General features: G+C 38.5%; 1 protein-coding gene across 1 annotated transcript in view; it reads right to left on the reverse strand.

The window, feature by feature from the left end:
• Positions 1–5,085: 5,085 nt before the first annotated feature.
• Positions 5,086–22,073, reverse strand: part of zmym2 (zinc finger, MYM-type 2) — a 52,595-nt gene continuing 35,607 nt past the window's right edge. The window contains exons 19-25 of the mRNA XM_015378906.1: positions 15,670–15,794; positions 15,413–15,593; positions 12,480–12,622; positions 9,304–9,418; positions 8,658–8,900; positions 7,894–8,038; positions 5,086–6,488 (exon numbers count right to left, since the gene is read on the reverse strand). Of these exons, the coding sequence (XP_015234392.1) occupies positions 6,266–6,488; positions 7,894–8,038; positions 8,658–8,900; positions 9,304–9,418; positions 12,480–12,622; positions 15,413–15,593; positions 15,670–15,794 (1,175 nt within the window). The 3' untranslated portion in view covers positions 5,086–6,265. The remainder of the gene's footprint in view (positions 6,489–7,893; positions 8,039–8,657; positions 8,901–9,303; positions 9,419–12,479; positions 12,623–15,412; positions 15,594–15,669; positions 15,795–22,073) is intronic.

A 22,073-nucleotide genomic window follows, 5' to 3' on the forward strand; every position in this document is an offset into this window, starting at 1 on the left:
GTGCTTCTATAGGTGGTGAGCATGGGTGGGGGCAGGTGGGCTCTCATCCTCTGCAGGAAGTACATGCGCTTTTGTGGCCTTTTGATCGGTGACGTGGTGTTTACATTCCAGCTGAGGGTGTCTGTGATGTGCTCCCCCACGAATTTGGTGCTGTTAACCACCTCTACTGCTGAGCTGTTGATGTGCAGTGAAGTGTGGTTAGGTCGTTTCTTCCTGAAGTCCAAGATGATCTCCTTCCTCTTCTCCACGTTCAGGATCAGGCTGTTAACTTTGCACCAGTCCAACAGCTGCTCCACCTCCTCTCTGTAGTTCCGGTCGTTGTCGTCTCTGATGAGGTCCACCACCGTGGTGTCGTCTGCAAACTTAGCGATGTGATTGGTGGTGAACCTGGGGACGCAGCCATGTGTCATCAGGGTGTCATTAGGACGCAGCCCTGAGGGGAGCCTGTGCTCAGGGTGATGACATCATAATTCTCTGGAGATGTATGGCTTATTGTTAGGATAGATTGTAATAATCTTATTGGTGGCCACACAATCCACACAGATTTGAACATACTCTGTTAATTCATCAACACCCAAATCATGAAAAATGTGCCAATGAGCCCTTCAGTGTCTCTATTCTGTCTTTAGACCACACAGTTAATGGTCTTAGTTAATGGTTTACTGCTCTTTAGAACAGCCTTATAGGTGGGTATCAGACTGCATTATGATCTGAGTCTGAGACGGCTTTGAAAGGCCCTGCATGCACGTCTGTATGGTGTGCGTAGTTTAAATTCATTAGGGTGCTTTTCATCTGCATGTTTTCAGCTGTTTCAGACTGGGTGTATTTCAATGCAAAAAGGATGTGTGTTGGTACTGGTAATAGACTGACTTACTCAATATTGGAGAAAAGAAAAAACCTTAAGAGTCTTTATTTTCTTCACTAGTTATCCATCTTGCAACATTATCCCATATATATTGGATTCCTTTTTAATATCTTAAAGGAAGTGTTGTGTTGTGAATGTTGTAACCATACAGAACGGGTAGTTGCAATGTCCCTGATACGGTTGAACCTGCTACTCGGTACCTTAAAGAGCTCAGAATGTGAGGCTGGTGGAGGCGTTACGACTCGTGACCTGGAGCCTCTTCTCCCTGGCTGCTGCGCTGACAAGCAACGCCTCCACTGCTCTGTCATTTTCCAGATAACACTCGCTGCCTCAGTGTCACGTCTGTCCAGCACCTTGTAAAAGCGGGACATGATAGTCGAGAAGGTCAAAATATAACAAAGAGGCCCCCACGTCTTTCTGCCTGCCTGTGGAAGAGTTCACAGGCAGTCATTTCCTGTTGACTTAGAAATTCAGTTTTCCATCTCAGGATTGATCCTTCTTCTAGGAAAGATAAACCAGCATGGGGGAGATACTTGGACATGTTGGTTATTAAAAATTTGCTTAATTTACTAATTTTATGAAGACGCCTTATAAAATGTAGAAATTGCTGCTTATTTACCGGTTGTAAAGAACTAGTGGCTTGTTTTTTCCGCTGGCAGGAAAAGCGGGTCTGAGAGAGGGGGAGAGATATGCGGCAAAGGACCACAGGTCAGATTGGAACCTGGGTCGGCCACGTCAAGAACTAAGGCCTCCATATGTGAGTTGTGTTTGCTAACCGCTGCTCCTCCGAAGCGTGTCCCTACTTATTCATCTTTCCTGTAACCTTGAAGTTCTGCTTATCAGGGCTGGTCTGCAGCTGTAAATCTTTCCTGGGGGAAACATCGGCTGCTATCATAGCCAGTAATGTGATGTTCTCTCAATGGATGCTGCACTATCATCCATATACAAAGCAATTGGGTGAACTACTGTCACCAGTAACTCTTATTAACTTTCTTAATGCATGAAAAGTTCCTTTTGGTAAATGTGCTTACTTGTATAAAAAAAACATCTGCTTAAACTGTAGCTTAGTTGCCTCAGAAGGCCGCTCAGTGAGCCTTTCTGCTGAGGGTTTCTTATAAGTGGACCTTTCCTCTCCACTGCCACTACAACGCAGGCTGAGTATGACGTATCGCTGCAGTCCATCATATGGAAAACCTTCTCCCAGCCTGCAGATTAACTGAACCTGAAGAGAAGCAATTAGAGGTTGATTTTGAAGGCAATAGGGTTAACATTTATGTATGGTTATTTTTGTTCCATCAATGTTGTTAAAAACACATTTTGAAAAAATTGAAATTTGGAAGAAAAAAAAAATGCAATCCAGAAGTTTAACTTTAAAAACAATACTTCTCTTCAAAAAAAATTTTAGAGTTTGTTTTTCTAGTCTCCATTAAGGCCTGTGAAATCCAGCATCATAATTAAAACTAACACTGCAAGATATTCAGCTATTAAAACCTTTATTTTACAACAGATGAGCAAAAACAGAAAATTTCTATTTCATGGGAATTTATACAAAAGAAAAAACTTAAACTTAAATGTCAAGAATTGATTCGGCATGAGGAATATTCGTGAAAATATTTTGATATAGAAGGGTTTAAAAAAAAAGAAAAAGACTGATTATAAAAAATATCTAATTCATTTATTAAGCCATGTTTCATTTCATAGAAAAATGCAATGTTAACTGACCCCATTGGAGGGGGGGGACTAAAATATATTCTAAAATCTCACAAATGTATGCACAATATTACATTTTTTTCTTATATTTCTTTTAAACTGCTAAAGTAAATTTAATATTGTGTTATTCTGCAGATTTACATTTAAGGCCCTGAAACCTTCAAAAAGAAAGAAAAAAAAAAAGTCCTGTAACTACTGTTCAAACTGCAGCAATCACCTTTACTAGGTTTATAAAAAAGTGCATTTTTGAAGTGATTTATTTTTTATAACAAAGAACAATGAACCAAAACTGAAAATTATAATCCAACTGCTTTTGGCATTTACATAATCATATTTAGTTACTTCAACACAATTATTTTATGTCCTACCCTGCTAACATGAAACAATTGTGTTGAAGTAACTAAATATGATTAAAGAAATACCAAAAGCAGCTGCAATATTTTTTTTCAGTGAAGGGAAAGAAAAAAAGTGATAAAGTTTTTTTTATTAATCTAAAGCAACAAGTTTAAAACATGAGCTGAAAGAATACAAATGAGTCTGGTTAGAAAAAAGGAAATCATTTATTAAACATAACCATATCGGCAGAACAGCCAACACACATAGCATCGGATTCAGGTCACAATCACTCACTTTCACTATATACAGATAGGCACATTCACATTAGGCGTTAAAGCCAGCCACAGCGGGTACTGTAGGTCCAAACCAGTGGCAGGTTTGGTTGTTGCCTCAGTCCAGCAGGGAAGAATAAAACTAAACATTTTCAGTCTGGTTACTGGTTTCCTCTGGTCCAGCGTCCGTTCACCTGGAGAATGTAAAAGTTTGGGTTTGAAGCTGCATGGGGACACCGGACCTTTAATTCACCACCGTAATGTGCTCACTGCAAATTCATGGGGTCACCAGAACAGCGGTGAGCCGTTCTGCAGAGGTCACAGTCCGAGCGACGCAGTGATTAGGGAAACACACACAGCATGTCCAAGTCTAAAAGACTTTAGCTCCACAAAAAGAAACCAAACAAATCTGAGCAGTTTGTGTGAAATAATACATTTACAAAAATCTTTATAAGTAGAAAAAAAAAAAAACTTACATGGACTAAACTCAACTGTTTAATTTGATGAGAACACAAATATTTAACCAAAACTGCTACAACTAAAGCTTTAACTTTGCAGTACTAGACTATAAAAACAGGGGAAGAGGACACTTGCAAAGAAGTGCTACGTATTCACACTATCCGCATCCTTTATGCTCAACAGGATCATTCGCTGCAGGAAGGCGGCGAATAATCAACAAAGACGAGAAAGAAATGTCAGCCACAGAAATCCATCATACAAAAAGGAAAATGGAATAAATTAAGAGTCAAAGAGGTTTGGATCAAACCTCTATTGATGTGTAAAATAACAGACCTGCCTCTGATTTTTTTTTTTTATGCATAAATGGAAAGGTCTGGGTTTAATCCTCTGATAACGCTACAGATCAGGAGTGAAGGTTCTGCTGACGTCCAACAAGGACGCAGCATGTTAGACAGGGCGGTCAGATCTGAGCAAAAAAAAAACAAAAAAAAAACGGCTGCATTCTGTCCTGAGGTCGGACCCAGACGTAGCCACACAGCAGGGTGGAACGAGGCGCAGCAGAAAGCGGGACGGTAGGAGGGAATTAAGGCAGCCTAGTTGATTGAAAGCTTTAAAGATAACACCTGGAAGAGAATCCAGAGTGAAGGAAACGTTTGACAGGAAAAGCAGAAATTTTTCTTTACCTTGGAAAAAAAAACTGACCTACAAAGATGTACAGAACTTAATCAAATGGGTCTGAATGCGCTTAAATTGGTATGGATCTAACCACGTTTATTTTAGCTAGCTGGAAAACCACATGGAGACTCATACTGGTTATTAAAGGATGAAAATAAATCATAATTTAAGTATAGCCCAGGTCCTAGGAACAAACATCAAGATGTTTAACAGAAAATATATCCAGGTGGCGCAGACAACTATGTGTGGAAACCATTGCTAAGAAGTTGTCGGCCATTTTTTCTTTTGGATTGGTGAATAATTTAAAAGAAAAGGCTTTTCAGCAGCTCTGGCATCTTAAAATTAGGTGTGAGACTTTAGTTAAGACCAGAGATGAAGACAGAAAAAAAAACAACAAAAAAAAAACATTTATCCTTATGGGATCGGCTACAGAAGGAAATGACAGAAATGTACCAACCCTGGTTAATGCAAGCAAGGAGAAGCAGAAATGCTAAACCAGCTAGCTTAGATAATAAAGACTGATTAAAAGGTCAGTGAAATGTTGAAACACAAAGGTAGAAATAAAATAACTGACTAATCTGAAGAATGAGACTGCTTAATCTGAATATATTGAGTAATAAAAAAAAATGCTTTTTAAATGGCATGTTACATTTTCAGGTGTGCAAAATATTTGGGTTTTTTTTTTCCAAAAAATTAGCTCCATCATTCCCTAAAGCAGAACAAGATCCTTACCTTTTTCCTGTTTTCTACCAAATTCTTAAAAGCAATTGTCAGCAATTCTACTTTTTAGTACTAAAAGAGATTGGACAACTAATTAAATTTTGTGCAGGTGGATCAGAGCTTCCAAAAATAGGGAGATTTTGGAAATTGACCAAGATATCTGATCAGTGCATTTCTAACACATCTAGATAAATACAGGTTTCTAAACAGCTGATAGATTAGATTGTGTTTGAGTACTTATATGTGGATATATAGTTTATTACTGTCCAACCATTTCTAAGGCATCCTGGGTTTGGATAACCTGAACAATCCCTTGTTTTTCTGTATTGACGATCGAGCAGGAAGTGGATTCCAACTATAAGTGCGTCCATGTTTTCACCATGTGGGATGAAAGGAATACCTTAAAATAAAAACAAAACCTCCAATGAATAAAAATAATGTATGGAATTAATGCTTTAATTGATGCAATTCTCTCCTTCATAGAAAACAGCGTGCAGTGTGCCGGCCCTCACAGACGAGCTGAACGTCAAACGTCTCACACTAAGAACTAAACTTCTTCCAGACGCGTTACCCTAATGAACTTAAAACACGGTGGATTTTTTGGTTTTCATTTCAAGAACAGATTTCCTGGTGGAACAGTTGATATCACCTAGTTTCAGGCTGCAATACTTTCTCCACTTTTCTGTTGCCTTTTTATTTTTTTTAATCTTTTTAAACCGTTTTTCTCTCTTGTACTGAGAAGTGTTTCCTTCTGTTTTTTTCCAATCAAGTAACAGTGAGGAGGACGTGGATGTGAAAGTGTTTTGAATCTATTAGTGGTGACTAGGGGGGATTACTGATATCTCTTTGTCCAAGCTGTGGGTTTGAGAACTGAAATCTGTATTTCAGATTCCTTCAAATCCACGCCATCCTTGACATTTCTGGGTGCGTTTCCGCCTCCATCTTCCATCTTCCTTCTTTGTCCTTCGCCTTCCTTTTCCTCCAGCTTCTAAAACCAAAAGCTTTTTCCTCTGAATTAATTTTTGAGGCAGAAGTTACAGTCTGGGCTGCTTTTCACCTCCACTGTAAGCATCCTCTACTTGCAGTGGGTGTCCCTCACCAGGAGGAAACAATAAGTCACAAGAGTCGGTGAAGAGATGAGGATAAAGACAGCTGAAGGGGGAAAACATACAACTAGATTATCCTAAATGTTCCTCTCAGGTTCTACGAAAAACAGTCTAGGCCGGTGCTACTCTCCTCCGTCTTCTTCACCGCGGCTGTCCTCTTCCTCATCTTCCTCCAGGAGTGGCTTGTCTGTGTAAATGTCTCTGACCAGGAGGACTCTGGTCAGGAGGCTTTCTAGGATCTGGCGCTCCAGGGGAGTGGAGCTGAACCACACGGGGTCAGCGGGGCTGCAGGTGGGATCGGGCTGAACGTAGAAGACGTCGAGGCGCTCCCACAGCAACGGTGGACTAGGAGGAGGAAGGAAAGGGAGCAAAGAAGGGAGTAGCAGACAGGGAATAAGATTTGAGCAAAAGAAGCAAAGGAGGAGAAATAATGGGATAAGAAAAAAGAAAGTGTGAATATTTCACCAAAAATTAAGAAAGTTTAAATAAAGTTGCGCTTTAAGTCCTCATCTGTAATCAGTCAACAGTAAAGTTCAGGATGTGAACAGCAAAGAGTTCTAATCACAGGACTTTAGAACCATTCTAATAGCAGCAGAACATTTGCATATCCAGTCTGATTTTCCCTCTTTTTATTTCTGTTTTGAACAATAAATAAATAAAAACCAGGCTGAAGCAATTCGATTAATTTCTTGGCAATTGACTGTTAAATTTTTAACTGGAGTATATATTGTATAAAGAAAAAAATGGTATGTAGTGGAAAAAATAAAAATTCAATCAGGAAAACATTCAATCTTTAGGGAATCTGTATTATATGAAAAAATATAATTAGTTTTATCATATATATTAGTTTCATTTATAAATTAGCTTTAAATTATTTAAGTGGAGTTAACAAATGTCCTCTTTAAAGCCTTTAAAATGTGCGACCACTGGTGCCTGCAGGGTGCTTGCTAGGGTTGTCAAAAGTATCGATACTCAAAAAAGTATTGTAAAGTACTGAAATGTTGTATCCGGATACAATACTCATTTTCAAAAGTATCGAGTACCAGTGGCACCTAAACAGTCATTCATCTAAAGTGCAGAATAGAGGACAATGCACTTTCAGAACACTGTGTGATTGACTAATTCTGTGCACTTTTTTAAGTTTCAGACTTTTTTTGTAACAGGTGCAGCTGCTGAGAATTATTTTTGGTTCTTAACCAGTTTGACTAGTGTCATTGTTATGTGTGCAAAGCATAGCCAAGGAAGGAACACTTAATTTTAATTTTTTAAGTTTTTTTTTATCAAGCTTGCTAAATACGACGCGCAACAAACAACCTTAAAATGTTGTTCTTATTGTTTATTGTATTTATTTATTTATTGTATTTTAATTCTTAATCAAAATATTTCTGTTTAAATTTAGAAATGTTATCCTTGTGGTATCGAAAATGGTATCGAGTATCGAGTTGAAAAATTTGGTATCGTGACAACCCTAGTGCTTGCTCAAATTCAACTTTAACTCACATTTTCTGGTGATGTTGCTTTAGGCTTTATCTCAAACTTTTATAGATATCAGAATTTTAAAATCTTTAACAAGAGTATTTTTCTATCCTACAGTTTTCTATGATTTTAAAATCGCTTTAAAGTAGGATTAGTATTTCTTTTTGCACAAATGTCAGCTGGAAAACTAGCAAAAAAAAAAAAAAAAAAAAAAAAAAAAAAAAAGCAATGAGAGGGAGATAGTTGCACTAGAAGAGGAAAGAAGCATATTTACCATTTGGATCTATAGAGCTCATAGAGACGACACTCGTGCTTCTTTACCGGGCAGTGAACAGACGAGCCCCCCGAGCCCTCGTTTTCCTCCTCTTCTTCTTCGTTTAGCTTACGCTTCCTCTTCCTAGATGCTGTCGGTACGTCTCCTAAACATTTAGAGTAAAACATCCATCTTGAGGAAATGTTGTGAAATATTGAAATTAGACTTCCAGTTATTTAAAAGATTTAAATACATTTATTTCTGAAAATAGTAACAAAACTCCTCCCAAAAACCAGAGGTCTCTTCCATTTTTTTTTATATTTAAGTTGCAGAAAACATTCCTTAACAGCAAAATACAGCCTTTAACTTAATTCTAGCAGTTGATGTATTTTAGTCCGTGCCAAATGTTTAACCATGAAATTTCCGTTTTTTCCTCTACTAAAAACATTTACTCTAATTATCAATGTAAAGTGAGGCTTAAGACAAAGTAAAATTGGAAATTTTTTCCTCAGTGATCTCAATCTTAGTGGAAGGCAGAGAAACCTTAGCTTCTGCTATAAAAAAAAAAAAAACACATTAAAATATTCTTCAAAGCGAAAAAGGCCAAAGTAAGATAAGATCCGACTAAAACAAAGTTATAACAAATCAGAAACAAGCAGCCTAGCTTTAATTTGGAAAAGGAAACTAATCTCTAACTTCCAAGAAATGGGGGAAAAAAATCAACCAGTTTTAGGGGAAGCAGCAGGATCTCTGGATTTCAAATCCATCAATGTTTCCAGACTTACTGTGGTGATCCTGAGAGATGGAGGGAACCCGGATGCAGACGCTGCTCTCCTTGCTGACAGGATGGATGGTGTCCGGCCCGTAAACGTTAGCGAAGGAGAGACGCAGGTGCTGTTCCACCGTGCGCAAGCCAAAGTATTTAGTGTTCAGGTAAACCAGAGAGCGTAGCAGGGAGGCTGGACTCTGCTCCCCGAGGTGCTGGCCGCTCCACAGGCTCTGCTCCTCCACTCGACCCCACAGCGAGCCTGAACAAAGCACATCATGTATGTAATCACCCCATCACATGATTACAGTGTGGCACTGCCTCAGCTAAAAGCTCCAACTCCTGCATGTCCTCATATAACTTTAAAAATGCAATCACAGAGCATCAGGATGTGAACAGCAGAAAGGTTATAATCACTGGACATGTGTGCTGGCAGCAGCAGACAGGCCAACATTCAATCACACCCTTGTCCTCCATGTTGCCACTTCACTGTGTCATTATGTTATCAGTGAGAGGTGATTTGGTTTCCAGCCGCAGCAATGAGATGCAGCTTCACATGTTTAACTGATAGCCTCAAGCTTATTGTTTAATTCATTACATGCTTTTGCCATCAGTATTTAGAAAAACTAATATTTGAAGTGAATCTTGTGTCTGGCTGCTCTTACCATCAGGAAGCACGCTGGGCTGCCAGTCTTTGAGCACCTTGTTGAGCTCCTCTCCAAACTGCTGGTAACAGGGGTCACCGAACAGATCATCCTTCCGGCCTTTGGCATGAAGATGCTTTAAAACAAACACAAAAAAAAAAAAACCGAATTGGTTCAGCAGACAAAGTTGGGTTTTCTAAGGGCGCGTGGAATTAATTAAGATTTGGTGTCCTCATATTAAAGATCAGCATCACAGTTTTTCAGGATGTGAACAGCAATAGATATAATCCCTGGACACAGCAAAGATAACGAACACAGATTTACATTCAGGGCATATTTTAAACAAAAGGGGAACCGCAGCTCCTTGAATGGCGTTCCAAAAAAAAAAAAAAAACACGTTTTAAACTCAAAGAAAACATTTTAAAACCGTGAATTAAGTAAATTCTTACATTTCTCTGGCGGAAAATGAGATTATCTCACGAGTTTGGAGGGATATTTGCTCCTCGCTGCAGCCACGCTCTGTCCTCACGTGGATGAGGGAGGGAAAAGGACCGCGCACCGAAAAAAACGTTCCTACTAGAAACACCAACTCTAAACTTGGTTCCTACCTCCAAAAATAAAAAGGCAACGAAATCCTGAGCTTGTTCATGATGCACATTTGTTATAATTTGTAGAGTTAGTTTTTCTTTAACTTCGTTTAGTTTATACAAGTTTCTCTATACTATAGTAAACGTTTAAGCTAAAAAAAACATTTTCACCTATGATTCATTATACCAAATTATGTAATAATCAGAGGTGTCAAGTAATGAAGTACAAATACTCCATTACTGTACTTGAGTACAGTATAGGTATGTATACTTTACTCCATTACTTGTTTTTCTTCCTACTTCTGACTTCTACTCATTACTTTTTCACACATGTATCTGTACTTCCTATTCCTTACATTTTTAAAACAAACGTTACTTGTTACTCTTGGCTTCAGTTCAATGTTTATATTTATTTCATGTCATGTGCGCCATCCAATGCAGATCATTGGCATGGTCCACATCTAGTGAAAACTAGCGTCATTGGATAAGTCATATAACGCAAACACTCTCTTTACCAATCATCCTGAACGGATCACAAAATCATACAATATGTTGACTGGTCTCTCAGATCATAACATGGTGCTGATAACAAGAAAGTTAACCAGACAGCGATTCTCAGCCTATTCCGGAAAGAAGGAGTTCATTGGCATTCCAAGGAANTTCCAAAAATAAAAAGGCAACGAAATCCTGAGCTTGTTCATGATGCACATTTGTTATAGGTAAGCTTTAAATTTGTAGAGTTAGTTTTTCTTTAATTTCGTTTAGTTTATACTAGTTGCTCTATACTATAGTAAACAATAAAGCTAAAAAAAATAAATAACATTTTCACCTATGTTTCATTATACCAAATTATGCAATAATCCGAGGTGTCAAGTAACAAAGGACAAATACTCCATTACTGTACTTGAGTACACTTTTTAGGTATCTATACTTTACTCCCTTACTTAATTTTTCTTCCTACTTCTGACTTCTACTCATTACATTTTCACACAAGTATCTGTACTTTCTATTCTTTACATTTTTAAAACAAAACGTTACTCGTTGCTCTTGGCTTCAGTTCAATGTTTATAAATATTTATTTCATGTCATGTGCACCATCCAATGCAGATCATTAACACCATCCACATCTAGTGAAAACTAGTGTAATTGGATGAGTCATATAACGCAAACACTCAGTGGTTACCTACACGAAATCATTAGAAGCAAGCAACTGTTCTTCAAACTGTAAAAGTGAATTGTCTATGCCAGGGGTGCTCAAGTCCAGTCCTCAAGAGCTGCCATCCTATAACTTTTAGATGCATCTCTTCTCTATCACAGCTGAATCTAAAGCCTCAATCCCCTCATTTAGCTCAGCAGAGGCAAGGTAATGAGCCACTCTTTGATTCAGGTGTGTTAAAAATGGTTGCATCAAAAAGTTGCAGTATAGTAGCTCTTTGAAACACCTATTATCAACCAAGAACACCACTGTCTGTCCAGGTCTAGAAGAGCTTTTTATTACTATCAGCTAAATGTTGAATAATCAGTTCTGGTTTTTTGGTGGAGGTATGTTGATTAAAACAATAAAGGAACAAAATTCCCAGATCGGCTTCAGTGCTTTATTCATTCAGTAATGAGAGAACAGCTCTACGTTACAAATGAAGCATTAAGGAAAAAGGAAAAAAGAGGGAGCAGTATTTAATGCATTGTTTCATATGAATGGGTTCCATTTACAACACTACTGAACTCAGCTCCCCCCGACTTTCATTACTGGATGAACTGATTAATCGAGGTGTGCCTGACCTCAGTAACCATGGCCAGACACACCTGAATTAATCAGTTCGTCCAGTAGAGAAAGACGGAAAACAAACAAGTTTCCTTAAATTCAGTAAGTAGTGGCGTTGGGCATAGAGCCCATTTATCCATTAGCTCTGGGCTAATGGGCTCTATGCCCAACTCCACTACTGACCTCAGTAACCATGACGACATGGGCAAGACACACCTGGAACAGTTTGTTCCATAATGAATGACAGGAAACTGAGGTGCTGGCTGGAGTTCAGGAAGTAGTGAAGTTGGGCATATAGCCCATTATTTCTGCTTTATTTAGAAAGGTTATGATTCTGGGATTCTACCATTTAAGGGGTAGGGGCAGGGGTCCTCAACGTTTTCCAGGCCAAGGACCCCCAAACTGATGGAGAGATGGAGTGGGGACCCCCTAATTATATATTTTGGATGAAATTGTGTTATATCAAACTGGTTCTATAGTCACTCTAATACATATGGAGTCATGTAACAAAAGTAATTTCTCCCGGGGATTATTAAAAGATTTCTGATTCTGATGCCTGGTTGATGGGACAGGTGTTGTGAATGAAACGGTGCCCAGATTGAAAGAGCTCCTGTGTGTGGCTGAATGTGTGCATTGATGACTGAAAGACATCATCTGCCTCCATTTATCTGTTTACTACAGTGTGCTGAATTCATGTTAATGTGGATTTAAAGACATTTCAATTAGTGGAAAAATTTGCAGGGGGAATATAAAAAAAAATAAAAAGTCCAATCAACCAAAACTTTCATGACCCCCATGCAGTACCTCTGTGGACCCCTCTGTTGAAGACCTTTGGTTAAGGTACTGACCTGCTGTATTCCCAGACAGAGGTAGAGGATGCTGTCTGGAGAGTAGCGCTCCCCGTTGGGCCTGCAGGCCTCCCGGACAAATCGGGACAGTGCAACATTCAGCTCCGCTGCTTTTAACGTCAACAGGTTACTTTTCGACCGTGCTGCAAGAGAGGAAAACAAACAGAAGACAAACAAACTTAAGCTTTAGGGAGGGAGACATATCGAACATGTAATCAAAGTAATGGCAAACCTCAACAGCTTTCCAGCTCACTGAGTGTTAATGTATCAGGGGACGGAGAGGGATGGGTGGCAATGAGTAAAAGCTGCAGCATAAGTGAGTTAACTTATGTTCTGATAATATCATTTAAGTCAATAAATGACTTTATTATTGTGAGATGAATCTGAGGTAATACCCCGCGCTGTGTGGTGAAACAGACTGGATTCATTTCAGTTTCATAATAAAAACATTATGAATGTTATTTCAGCAGATTTAAAGCTGTTATTCCATTTAAAAATTTGGACTTTTCCATAATCATTTTTTTTTATGGTCTGGACAAGAATGTTTATAAATCAGGCAACATAAAAACACTAAAGAAATAATCAGATATTTTCAGATTGAGCTGCATCAAGGAGAATTTCACCTTTTTTTTTAGTATCTCCATCAGTTTAGATCAGCGTTGTTTCTAAATCTGAAAAACCTGGGCTGAATTTTTCATCTTTTTGTTTCATTCAAATATCAAACTGTGATCTTAGATATCTCTAATTATTAAAAATAATAAAGTACGAGTTTGTTAGGTTTCCAAAGGAAATCCAGCACAGGGTTCCTACAGCATAAGGCAAGTTAAATTCGAGACTTTTTAAGACTTTTTAATGCCACTTGAAATAAAAATTTAAGACCAAATTCAAAAGAAACACAAGAAAAACCTGCTTGCGACAACTTAACCCAAGGGTTTATTTTAACATAAACCACTGCATTAATGTTTCAAATTTTGAAAAAACTTCCCATACAGGAAGAAAGCTAAAAACACACAAATGAAAGATATATTTTAACAATTATTTAACTGAATTCACAAACTTTGTTTTAGCAAGGAACAAAACAAATCAGTTTTAAAGCCACAACATAACCAGTGCTAAGTCTTTTTTTCAGCCATTTTTCTTTGTATCGTTTTCTTAGTATGTTTGATTTGGTGATAAGTGGAGGCATTGCAGAAACAAGGGTGGAACAAAACCGAGAAATACCGGCTGTTTCTCTGTAACTCGATTTGGACGCTTTGTGTTTCGTGCTTCGCATGCAAGACTCCACTGCCTTAATTCCCATCGTTCCGAGCTTGAATCGCTTCTTGCACAAAATCCACTGTGCCTCATATTTGTTCCCTGGTTTTAGCCATGGAGAAAACTCTTGGCTGGAGCCAATTTTCTTTACATTTACACTTGCTCATATTTTCCAGACAAAAAGTTAATGGTGCATCTCCCAAATGTCCCAGCCGCAACAACGCTTTCATTGGTTCCGCTATCGGGACGGAACCAATAATGGCGAGTCATTATTATTATTTTTTTTTATTTAAAAAAATTTATTAATGTCAATTTTAACGTTTTACTTAGATTACAAAAATAAATCGTATTAAAAATAATCCTTTTTATGATGTTTTAAAAATTAAGACCTACGAAAGACTGATTTAAGACATTTTTAATTAAGATCAAAATAAAATTAAGGCCTTAATTTTATTTTGAAGAATTCAATGCCTTTTAAGACTTTTTAAGGACCCGCGGGAACCCTGCAGCATAAGAACCAAATTTTCAGGGTTATTTTGTCCGAGATTCAGTTCTTATCTTTAAGTTAATGGAATATGGAGTGAATAATTTGTCAAATTTCTCTTACTCTTATTCTTTATTCCAACCTTAACAGGAGAGATGGACCCATACGTCAGCCGGACGATACATTTTGCCGATATTAACTTTTTTTCTCCTTACGGCATCCCATTCTGATTCACACACATATATTCATGTGTGTGAATCAGAATGGGAATGACTATTAGTTCCTTGCGGGAAATTCTTTTTTTTTTTTTGCAGTGCAACCGTTTACAAAAGAGAGAAAAATAAGATTTTTTGTACAACAGAGCAAAATATAATATAATATAATAAGACGGAATGGAGTAAATTTACACCCCTCCCCTATAAACAGTGTATTGCAACCCTTCCCATATAAACAGTGTAAAATAAGTGCATCCTAAAGACAAAACCCAAGACCTAATATGAGCGGAGTGGTGTATGCAATTCAGTGCAGTGAGGAATGCTCTGATCTTTATATTGGGGAAACCAAACAACCTCTCCACAGACAAGCTACCTCCTTCGGACAAGACTCTGCTGCACATCTACACCTAATGGACAAAGGACACTGGTTGGAGGACCAGAATGTTCAAATTTTGGACAAAGAAGACAGGTGATTTGAAAGGGGGGTCAAAGAAGCCATTTATGTTAAGAAAAATCAACATAAAAACAGAGGGGGTGGATTCAGGTTCCAGCTTTCAAAAATCTACAGTGCAGAGAGAGTTGATTGCTTCCCGCTATCATCACATCTGCCCACCCCCATACAAGATATCAAAACATCTTGGTTAATCAACTAGGCCAATAATGACCCATAACAACCCCCTTTTCAGAGCCATATACCAGAATCAGGTATTGCAGGCTAACAAAGAACCCAAACGACTCCCTATTTCTAAGAGGCGGACCCCTTCCTCAGGTTCCGTACTCATACTTTTCTAAGCCAAATCAAGGCTTTGTTTGGGGCTCATCTATAAAGTTTTGAATTCTGACATTTTGAATTGAAGTTTTCTGGATGGGAAGCGAAACATCTTCAAACTTGGAAACAAAGTCCAGCGGATTGTTTTTTTTTTTTACTTTTTTGGAAGGAAATCTATGCAGGAATTAAAATGGCCGGGCATTTAGCTTACTTGGTTTGGAGGTATCTTTTTCTTTGGCGTCTTCTGATTGGTCAGAGAGGGACAGCGCCCAGCGTTTCCAGGCATTGATGCCGTAGCGGGATTTGAGCGGCAGCGATCTGCCTGCTAAGTTGCTACTTGAATGTGATGGAGAGGATGAGCGCAAATCTTCCAGGGCCCTCCTTTTACTTCCCTGTAACAGAAGAAGAATCAAGCAGAGCTGACCCCTAGAATAACCCTGTTATATGTATATGTCCATGTCTACATACCATTTTTCTGGGTTGTGGTCGAGGTACGGATTCCTGGAGGTCCTCCTTCTCCTCTGCTAGGACTGGAGGCAAAGAAAAGCCCATATCCTCATCCATTCCTTCCAGCGCTGGAACAGGTTCTGATGCTGAGAAAGATCGATACACAGTGAAATGTTCATTAGTTTGTTTAAAAATCATTTTAATGTATGCAGAAACTAATTGGGTAGTTCTCAGGAGATATGTTTATTTCAGAAATTCCCACATTTGTGTGTGCATACACTCCTGAATGATGCTGAATGGTAAAGCCTAATCCTTCCCCACCTACTGCAGACATCAGCAAATGGATGGAAATAAATCTTTGTTATGAAAAACCTAAATCAGGATCAAAGCTGTGCTCAGTTTCACAAAGCAGGTTTAACAAACGGACTCAAATCCTCAACTCTGACTTGATCGAGCCTGAGAAACAAAATTTTCGATTTCATAACAGCTGCTGTGAGTTAGTTCATTCGACTCAGAGTAGGTCCACTCAGAGGTAAGCACGTGCTTCACTAGTATAAAAAAGCTATGTTCAGTGAAGCCCATATTCGTCAAGTCACCATGACAACAGGCAACAGGAAGTGCCAAGTTAAGCCCACTGGAACTAGAGACTTTAATGCAAAAATGAAAAAAAAAAATTAATGGAGAATGTGTGTTAAAGAACGAGCAGCAGCACTACAGCTGCAGAGGAGAGGAAGATGGTGAAGGAGAAAATTGCTGCTTAAGTTAATGCATAAGCTTATATGAAGCCTAATATGGCAGGCCGATTTGACATTTGTTAAAGGTACTCTCCTCCATCTTTAGATCACTTAAAAAAGATTTTTTTCTGGTCAAAATAACATTCCAAGTCAGAACCAGAGGTGGATAGTAATTAGTTACATTTACTCGGGTAACTCAAAAAAATATATATTTTAGGAGTAGTTTTACGAGATTGTACTTTTTACTTTTACTTTAGTACAATTCCTGTTAACTACATCCATTGTCAGTAATTTCACAGAATAAAAACAAGATTATTCTAAACAAATACACACCATTAAGACACACTTTCTTGTTTTTTGTATTCAAGACTTTTTGGTTAATAGATTTTATTTGTTGATTTTTGTAAGTTTTATAACTCAAAAAATATCAAATCAGTTGTTAAGATCATGGGTAGTAAGTTTACGAGTTGCTTAGTACTTTAGTAATCTAGTAGCTTTTACCAGAGTAAAACTATAAAGAAGTATGGCTACTCTTAAGTACCATTTCTGGGTACTCTACCTACTTCTTGGCAGAACTGTAATAATAGAGTTTGTAAATTACAGTTTTGCCAGCAGAAACTTAAATTTCATAAAGTATAAAAACAAAAAAAAAATTGAACTAAAAAGAATTATATGTTATATACCTAATGTTTATGCACTTTAAGGGGTTGTTTTAATATTTAGCAGCTTGACCAAATATGTATATTTAATATCTAAAATACATAAATAATATAAATGGTAAATGGAATGTACTTATATAGCGCCTTTATTCAAGTTAGGAGACTTGACCAAAGCGCTTTACACTACATTCATTCACCCATTCACGCACACACTCACACACTGATGGTGGCAAGCTACATTGTAGCCACAGCTGCCCTGGGGCTCACTGACAGAAGCGGGGCTGCCGTACACTGGCGCCACCGGGCCCTCTGACCACCATCAGTAGACAATGCAGGTGAAGTGTCTTGCCCAAGGACACAACGACACTGAAAGTCGGAGTCGGGGCTTGAACCGTCAACCCTTCGATTTCAGGGCAAACTCCTACATCCAACACCACTGTCGCCCCGATATATATAAGTCATGATCAGGAATAAGGGGATCTGAAATTCCTTTCTCGACATCCAGGGTCTATTTTTGAGATGTAGGATGTCATTTGTTTGAAATTTTCAAAAAAAAATTGTTTTAACAGGTAGGACCTGTGCATCATCTCACAGGGTTATTCCTCATTTTGATCCTATTTCATATTACACAGTAAATACTAAGTGGCTCTTTGACTGTGCAGTTACTTTCTATAATGCCGTTATCACACGTCAATGTTCTCACATAAAGTTCTGTTTATTCCTGTTAAAGAAGTCAAGGCTCCTAAATGTGAGAAAATAACATCATGGATATTCATGATGGATTGTGAGGTGAAATTGTAGCGCTCATAATAATTTCTAAATATAAAGGACAGTTTGAGAACCCTCTGCTAGCCTGTGTATGTTTTTATTTAACTTATTTATAAGTTCAGTACATTTCCAAGTTAACTACTGTGTAGTTTTCTCTTAGCTCTACTGTGCAGATGTTTTTATATTTAAATATTCCAGGACATTAAAACTTTTTTTTTGTTTTGCTTTTTTGTACTATATATAATCTTTTTATATTGTCTGTTGTATTTTTATCTTTAATAGAATCTTGCTTTACTTCTTTGTACTCAAAAAAAGCTACTAGAACCAGAATTTCCCTGAGGGAGTAATCCCAAGGGATTAATAAAGTTGAGTGTAAATCTAATGATTTTCTTTTATTGTTAGCAGAAACTGAGGTTAAGTAAACTCTCGTTCTGAAATGGAAAACTTTTGTGTTTCCCTGATTTCAGGTTTGGTAAACTTAGTCTTCAATAAACCTGAATTGTGAAATGGATAACTTGTTTAAAATTCAGGTAGAAAAAAATATTCTTATTGATTGACGCTCAGCGTCCAACTGCAAAACTTTAGATTTTCAAACTCTAGCTCTCGTCGGTCTTGATGCGTGAAGCCAAAAGTACAGCATGAAATGCAGGGAAAGCTTTAAAACACGCCGCAAGACATAACGACGCCCCTTGAGGAATGCCCACCCCGGACTTCGCATGTAAACCTGATGCTCTTCGGCCTGAACGCAGTATTGGCATTATACACCACCCAGCTTTGCAGCAAGACATACAGAGGCTGACAGTCTCCGTTTTTCAAAATAAATTACATTTTCACATTTCATAAGATTTAAATATATTTTAAACTCTGATTACGATTAAAATAGGTGTAAAAAGATAATTCTATATGTACTTCACATTGTTTTAAATTTTTTTTATTCATGCTGAAGGTGTAGCGATGCGATATGATAAACTACATGCAATAGAAACTCAGGAAGCCCAGACATCCCTGTGTTCTCTCAGAGGAGCCTCTATGTTCAGGAACTCGGACAGAACATTTCTCCAAACATTGACATTTCCAGAACTTAAGAAAAGGTTCATCTTTCTCTCATCAGTAAATAAAACTATGTGCCATAGCATTTAAAAACATCTCTGGACTTTGAGATTTTCTAATCTTGTTGCTAAGGACTTGTGACTACGTCTCGGTGGTTTAGCCTAGAGCTGGACATTTCCCAAAACTTGTATCATGATATATTCCTTAATTTCTGTCATCAATACTAACAAAGAACAAGAACAGCAGCAACAACAATAAGGCAACCATTTTATCCAGATTCTCAATATAAATAATATTTATCTTGTTTTGGTATCATCTGGAGGCTGTAGGTCTTTCCAGGATCTTTTTCCTGTTACCCCTTTCTAGGTTCTACTTGTTTAACGTCTGTTATGTTGAGCCTCAGCAACATCTTCCTCTTTATCTTACCCCCAGTCAGTGTAATTATCTTTGTGGTATTAATGTGGTTTGTGCAATTGCTCTGATTGACGTCCTGTTTTTCCCCTAATGTCGGATTTCATCCGTGAAATGCTCTCTGGTTTACATGTTGGTTACACCTCTGAAACCAAAACCCAGAAATATTCAGCTATTATCGAGAGTAATTAGACACACCTAGGCAACAACAAAACCTATCAGACACCCCAGATTTGATTTATGAATAACGCTACCATGGTGTCTCTTCTCTCAAAATCATTTTATGACCTGCAATAAAAAAAAAACAAATTCAACCTGTGAAATGGTCGGCTAAAACAACCTGTGAGCTATGAGGGACTAAATGCCCAAGATAATCCGATAAATGTCCAGTGACGCACCAAGAAAGGTTTTCAAATGCAATTGTGAAGCTCGATGATGATGATATACCCCCGCTAGCAACTTCCCAAATCCCTCGACAGAAAAACCAACACTTAAAATGAGCCTCCACGGTGCTGATAGAAAACGCAGAGGAAGAAATATTTATCAGATTTGTTGTACTGAACCATCAGGAAAAATAAAACAAATCAAAAAACAACACAGACTGAGATGGCGCCAGATAAAAGTTGTATTAAGTGACAAACGCCGACTGGGAGAAGATCATAAAGGGCCTCGGAGACAAAGTGACTTCATTCTTGGCAGCATCCATCTGTGTTCTTCACAACTAAATCAGAAATGAGTTCAAGTTTCTGTTCTTCCACAGCAGATGAGTTAAATATAAAAACTGACCACAATGAGGATGGATCCCTGCAGGGTGAAGAGGCCATCACCACAACACCAACGTCACAGAGATGCTAACAGTGTGGTACTTGGGTAGGAACGTTTTCACCATAACTTCGTTCTACACCCACAATGTCACAGGCTGAACGGTAAATAGTTTGACTTATAAAGTCAGCAGGAGTTTCCACTTTTAATCCAGGGTGTTAAAAATAAAAAATAAATGTAAATCGCTTTATCGTCCCACAATGGTGAAATTTATTCTGCATTTAACCCATCCCCTTGGGGCTGCCATTGATGTGCCGCCCAGGGAGCAGTGTGGAATTAAGGGTTTTGCTCAGGGACCCAGAATACAGGCTGTTGGGATTGAACTGGGTACTTGCAACCTTCTCAGAGTAAAAGTGCACTGCTCTAACCACTCTCACAACACTCCCAGAACACTTAGGCTACGTTTACACTGCAGGCTTTGATGCTTAATTCCAATTTTTTCTCGTTGCCGTTCACATTTGCAAATATATACGACTTGTATGTGATCTCCTGTGTGAACTGCAGTCATACAACGCAAGTGTCCCGCATGCGCAGTAGAGGACGCAATGACTTCACAGGCCAGCGTGCTCTATGTTTACGGAAGAACATGGATGGTAGTGCTGGAGCACATCTAGCGATCTTTCCCAAACCATAAAAACACTTTTCAAGATAGTTAAACATAAATACTGCTCTCCGCATCATCGTCTGCCATGGTTGCTGTTTTTCTTGCCTCTTCTTCATAGCAAGACCCAGAATAGTAACCTTTGTTATTAATGCTGTTCAGGTCGGATGAATGCGACCTGGCCGCTCAGACATAGGTTGCATTTGAAAAGATCAGATTCATATCAGATTCAGGAACACATAGCCAAGTGGCCTGGGTCGCATTGGAAAAAAATCGGATCTGTGTTGTTCAGACGGTCATGAAAAGATCAGATCCAGGTTGCATATGGGCCAAAAAAACCGGAATTAGGTCACTTCAGGCTGCAGTGTGAACGAAGTCTTTCAGAGTTCTGTTAAATCTGAAAAGCATGGCAGGCTATTGTATTTAGTCCCTTTACTCTCAAGGCCCTATATGAAATGCAGTGAACCCAGAATGCTTTCTAACAGCAGCTGGACCAGCAGCACTGTTTGTACTACTTTGATTAAGAAAACAATACAGGAACATCAAACCCAGAATAAAAAGGCTTAAAAAACGTTCCATTTCTTTTAATTTTCAACCCTTTCTATGGCCCACAAAGAGACCATTAGCCTACTTCTACTTTACGTACACACTTCATTTATATCACAGGTAGGTAGAGTAACCAAAAAAAGTACTTAAAGGTATAGAGGACGATCTTTTATTTTTGGGTGGATCATCTAAATAAGTTGTCCTGCTAATTGTCAATCATTCTGGTTATATGTTTACGTAAGGCCGGCCTACGTGCTTGTCCCGTTAGTTGTCTTTTTCTGCACATACGGACTTTCAGTCGTATTTGTGTGGTGAGCTACAAGACGGTCACTGAAGCTCATCTTTCTCACCGCGGTTCTGTGAAAATGGCCGAGGATCGTAAGAGAAAAAGTCTCTACGAAGTGTATGAGAAGAAAAGAAAGGCCTCAGAAGAGGCAGATATATCCCGCATTGCTTTGCAGGGAGGGTTCTCCTCGCAAAGCATTATGGGACTGACTGCGGTGACAGATAACAAAGATGGCGCAGGCCACACGCAGTGGAGGAGGAGTAACGTGACCAATGGAGCAAAAATTACTGATCATTAGTCCGAACGGTCAGTTAACTGAGTTTGCTATAAAATCAACTATATAGTCCCCGCTCTATATAGTGATTGAGGGATTTAGGGGTTAGGGAGGACATTCGGGCACAGTAAGCTTGTATGAGCTATGAGAACAGCAACAGAGCGTGCAGGAGGAGAACTCTAGCCTGACGTAGTCCGACTCAATTCTAGTCAGAATATGAGTCTGATACTGCTCCATAGAGCTGTGATTATGGGGCGTGTTTCGAACGAACCAG

This window comes from Cyprinodon variegatus, unplaced genomic scaffold (assembly GCF_000732505.1).
Source record: "Cyprinodon variegatus isolate N-32 unplaced genomic scaffold, C_variegatus-1.0 Scaffold181, whole genome shotgun sequence".
In the NCBI taxonomy this organism is placed as follows: domain Eukaryota; kingdom Metazoa; phylum Chordata; class Actinopteri; order Cyprinodontiformes; family Cyprinodontidae; genus Cyprinodon; species Cyprinodon variegatus.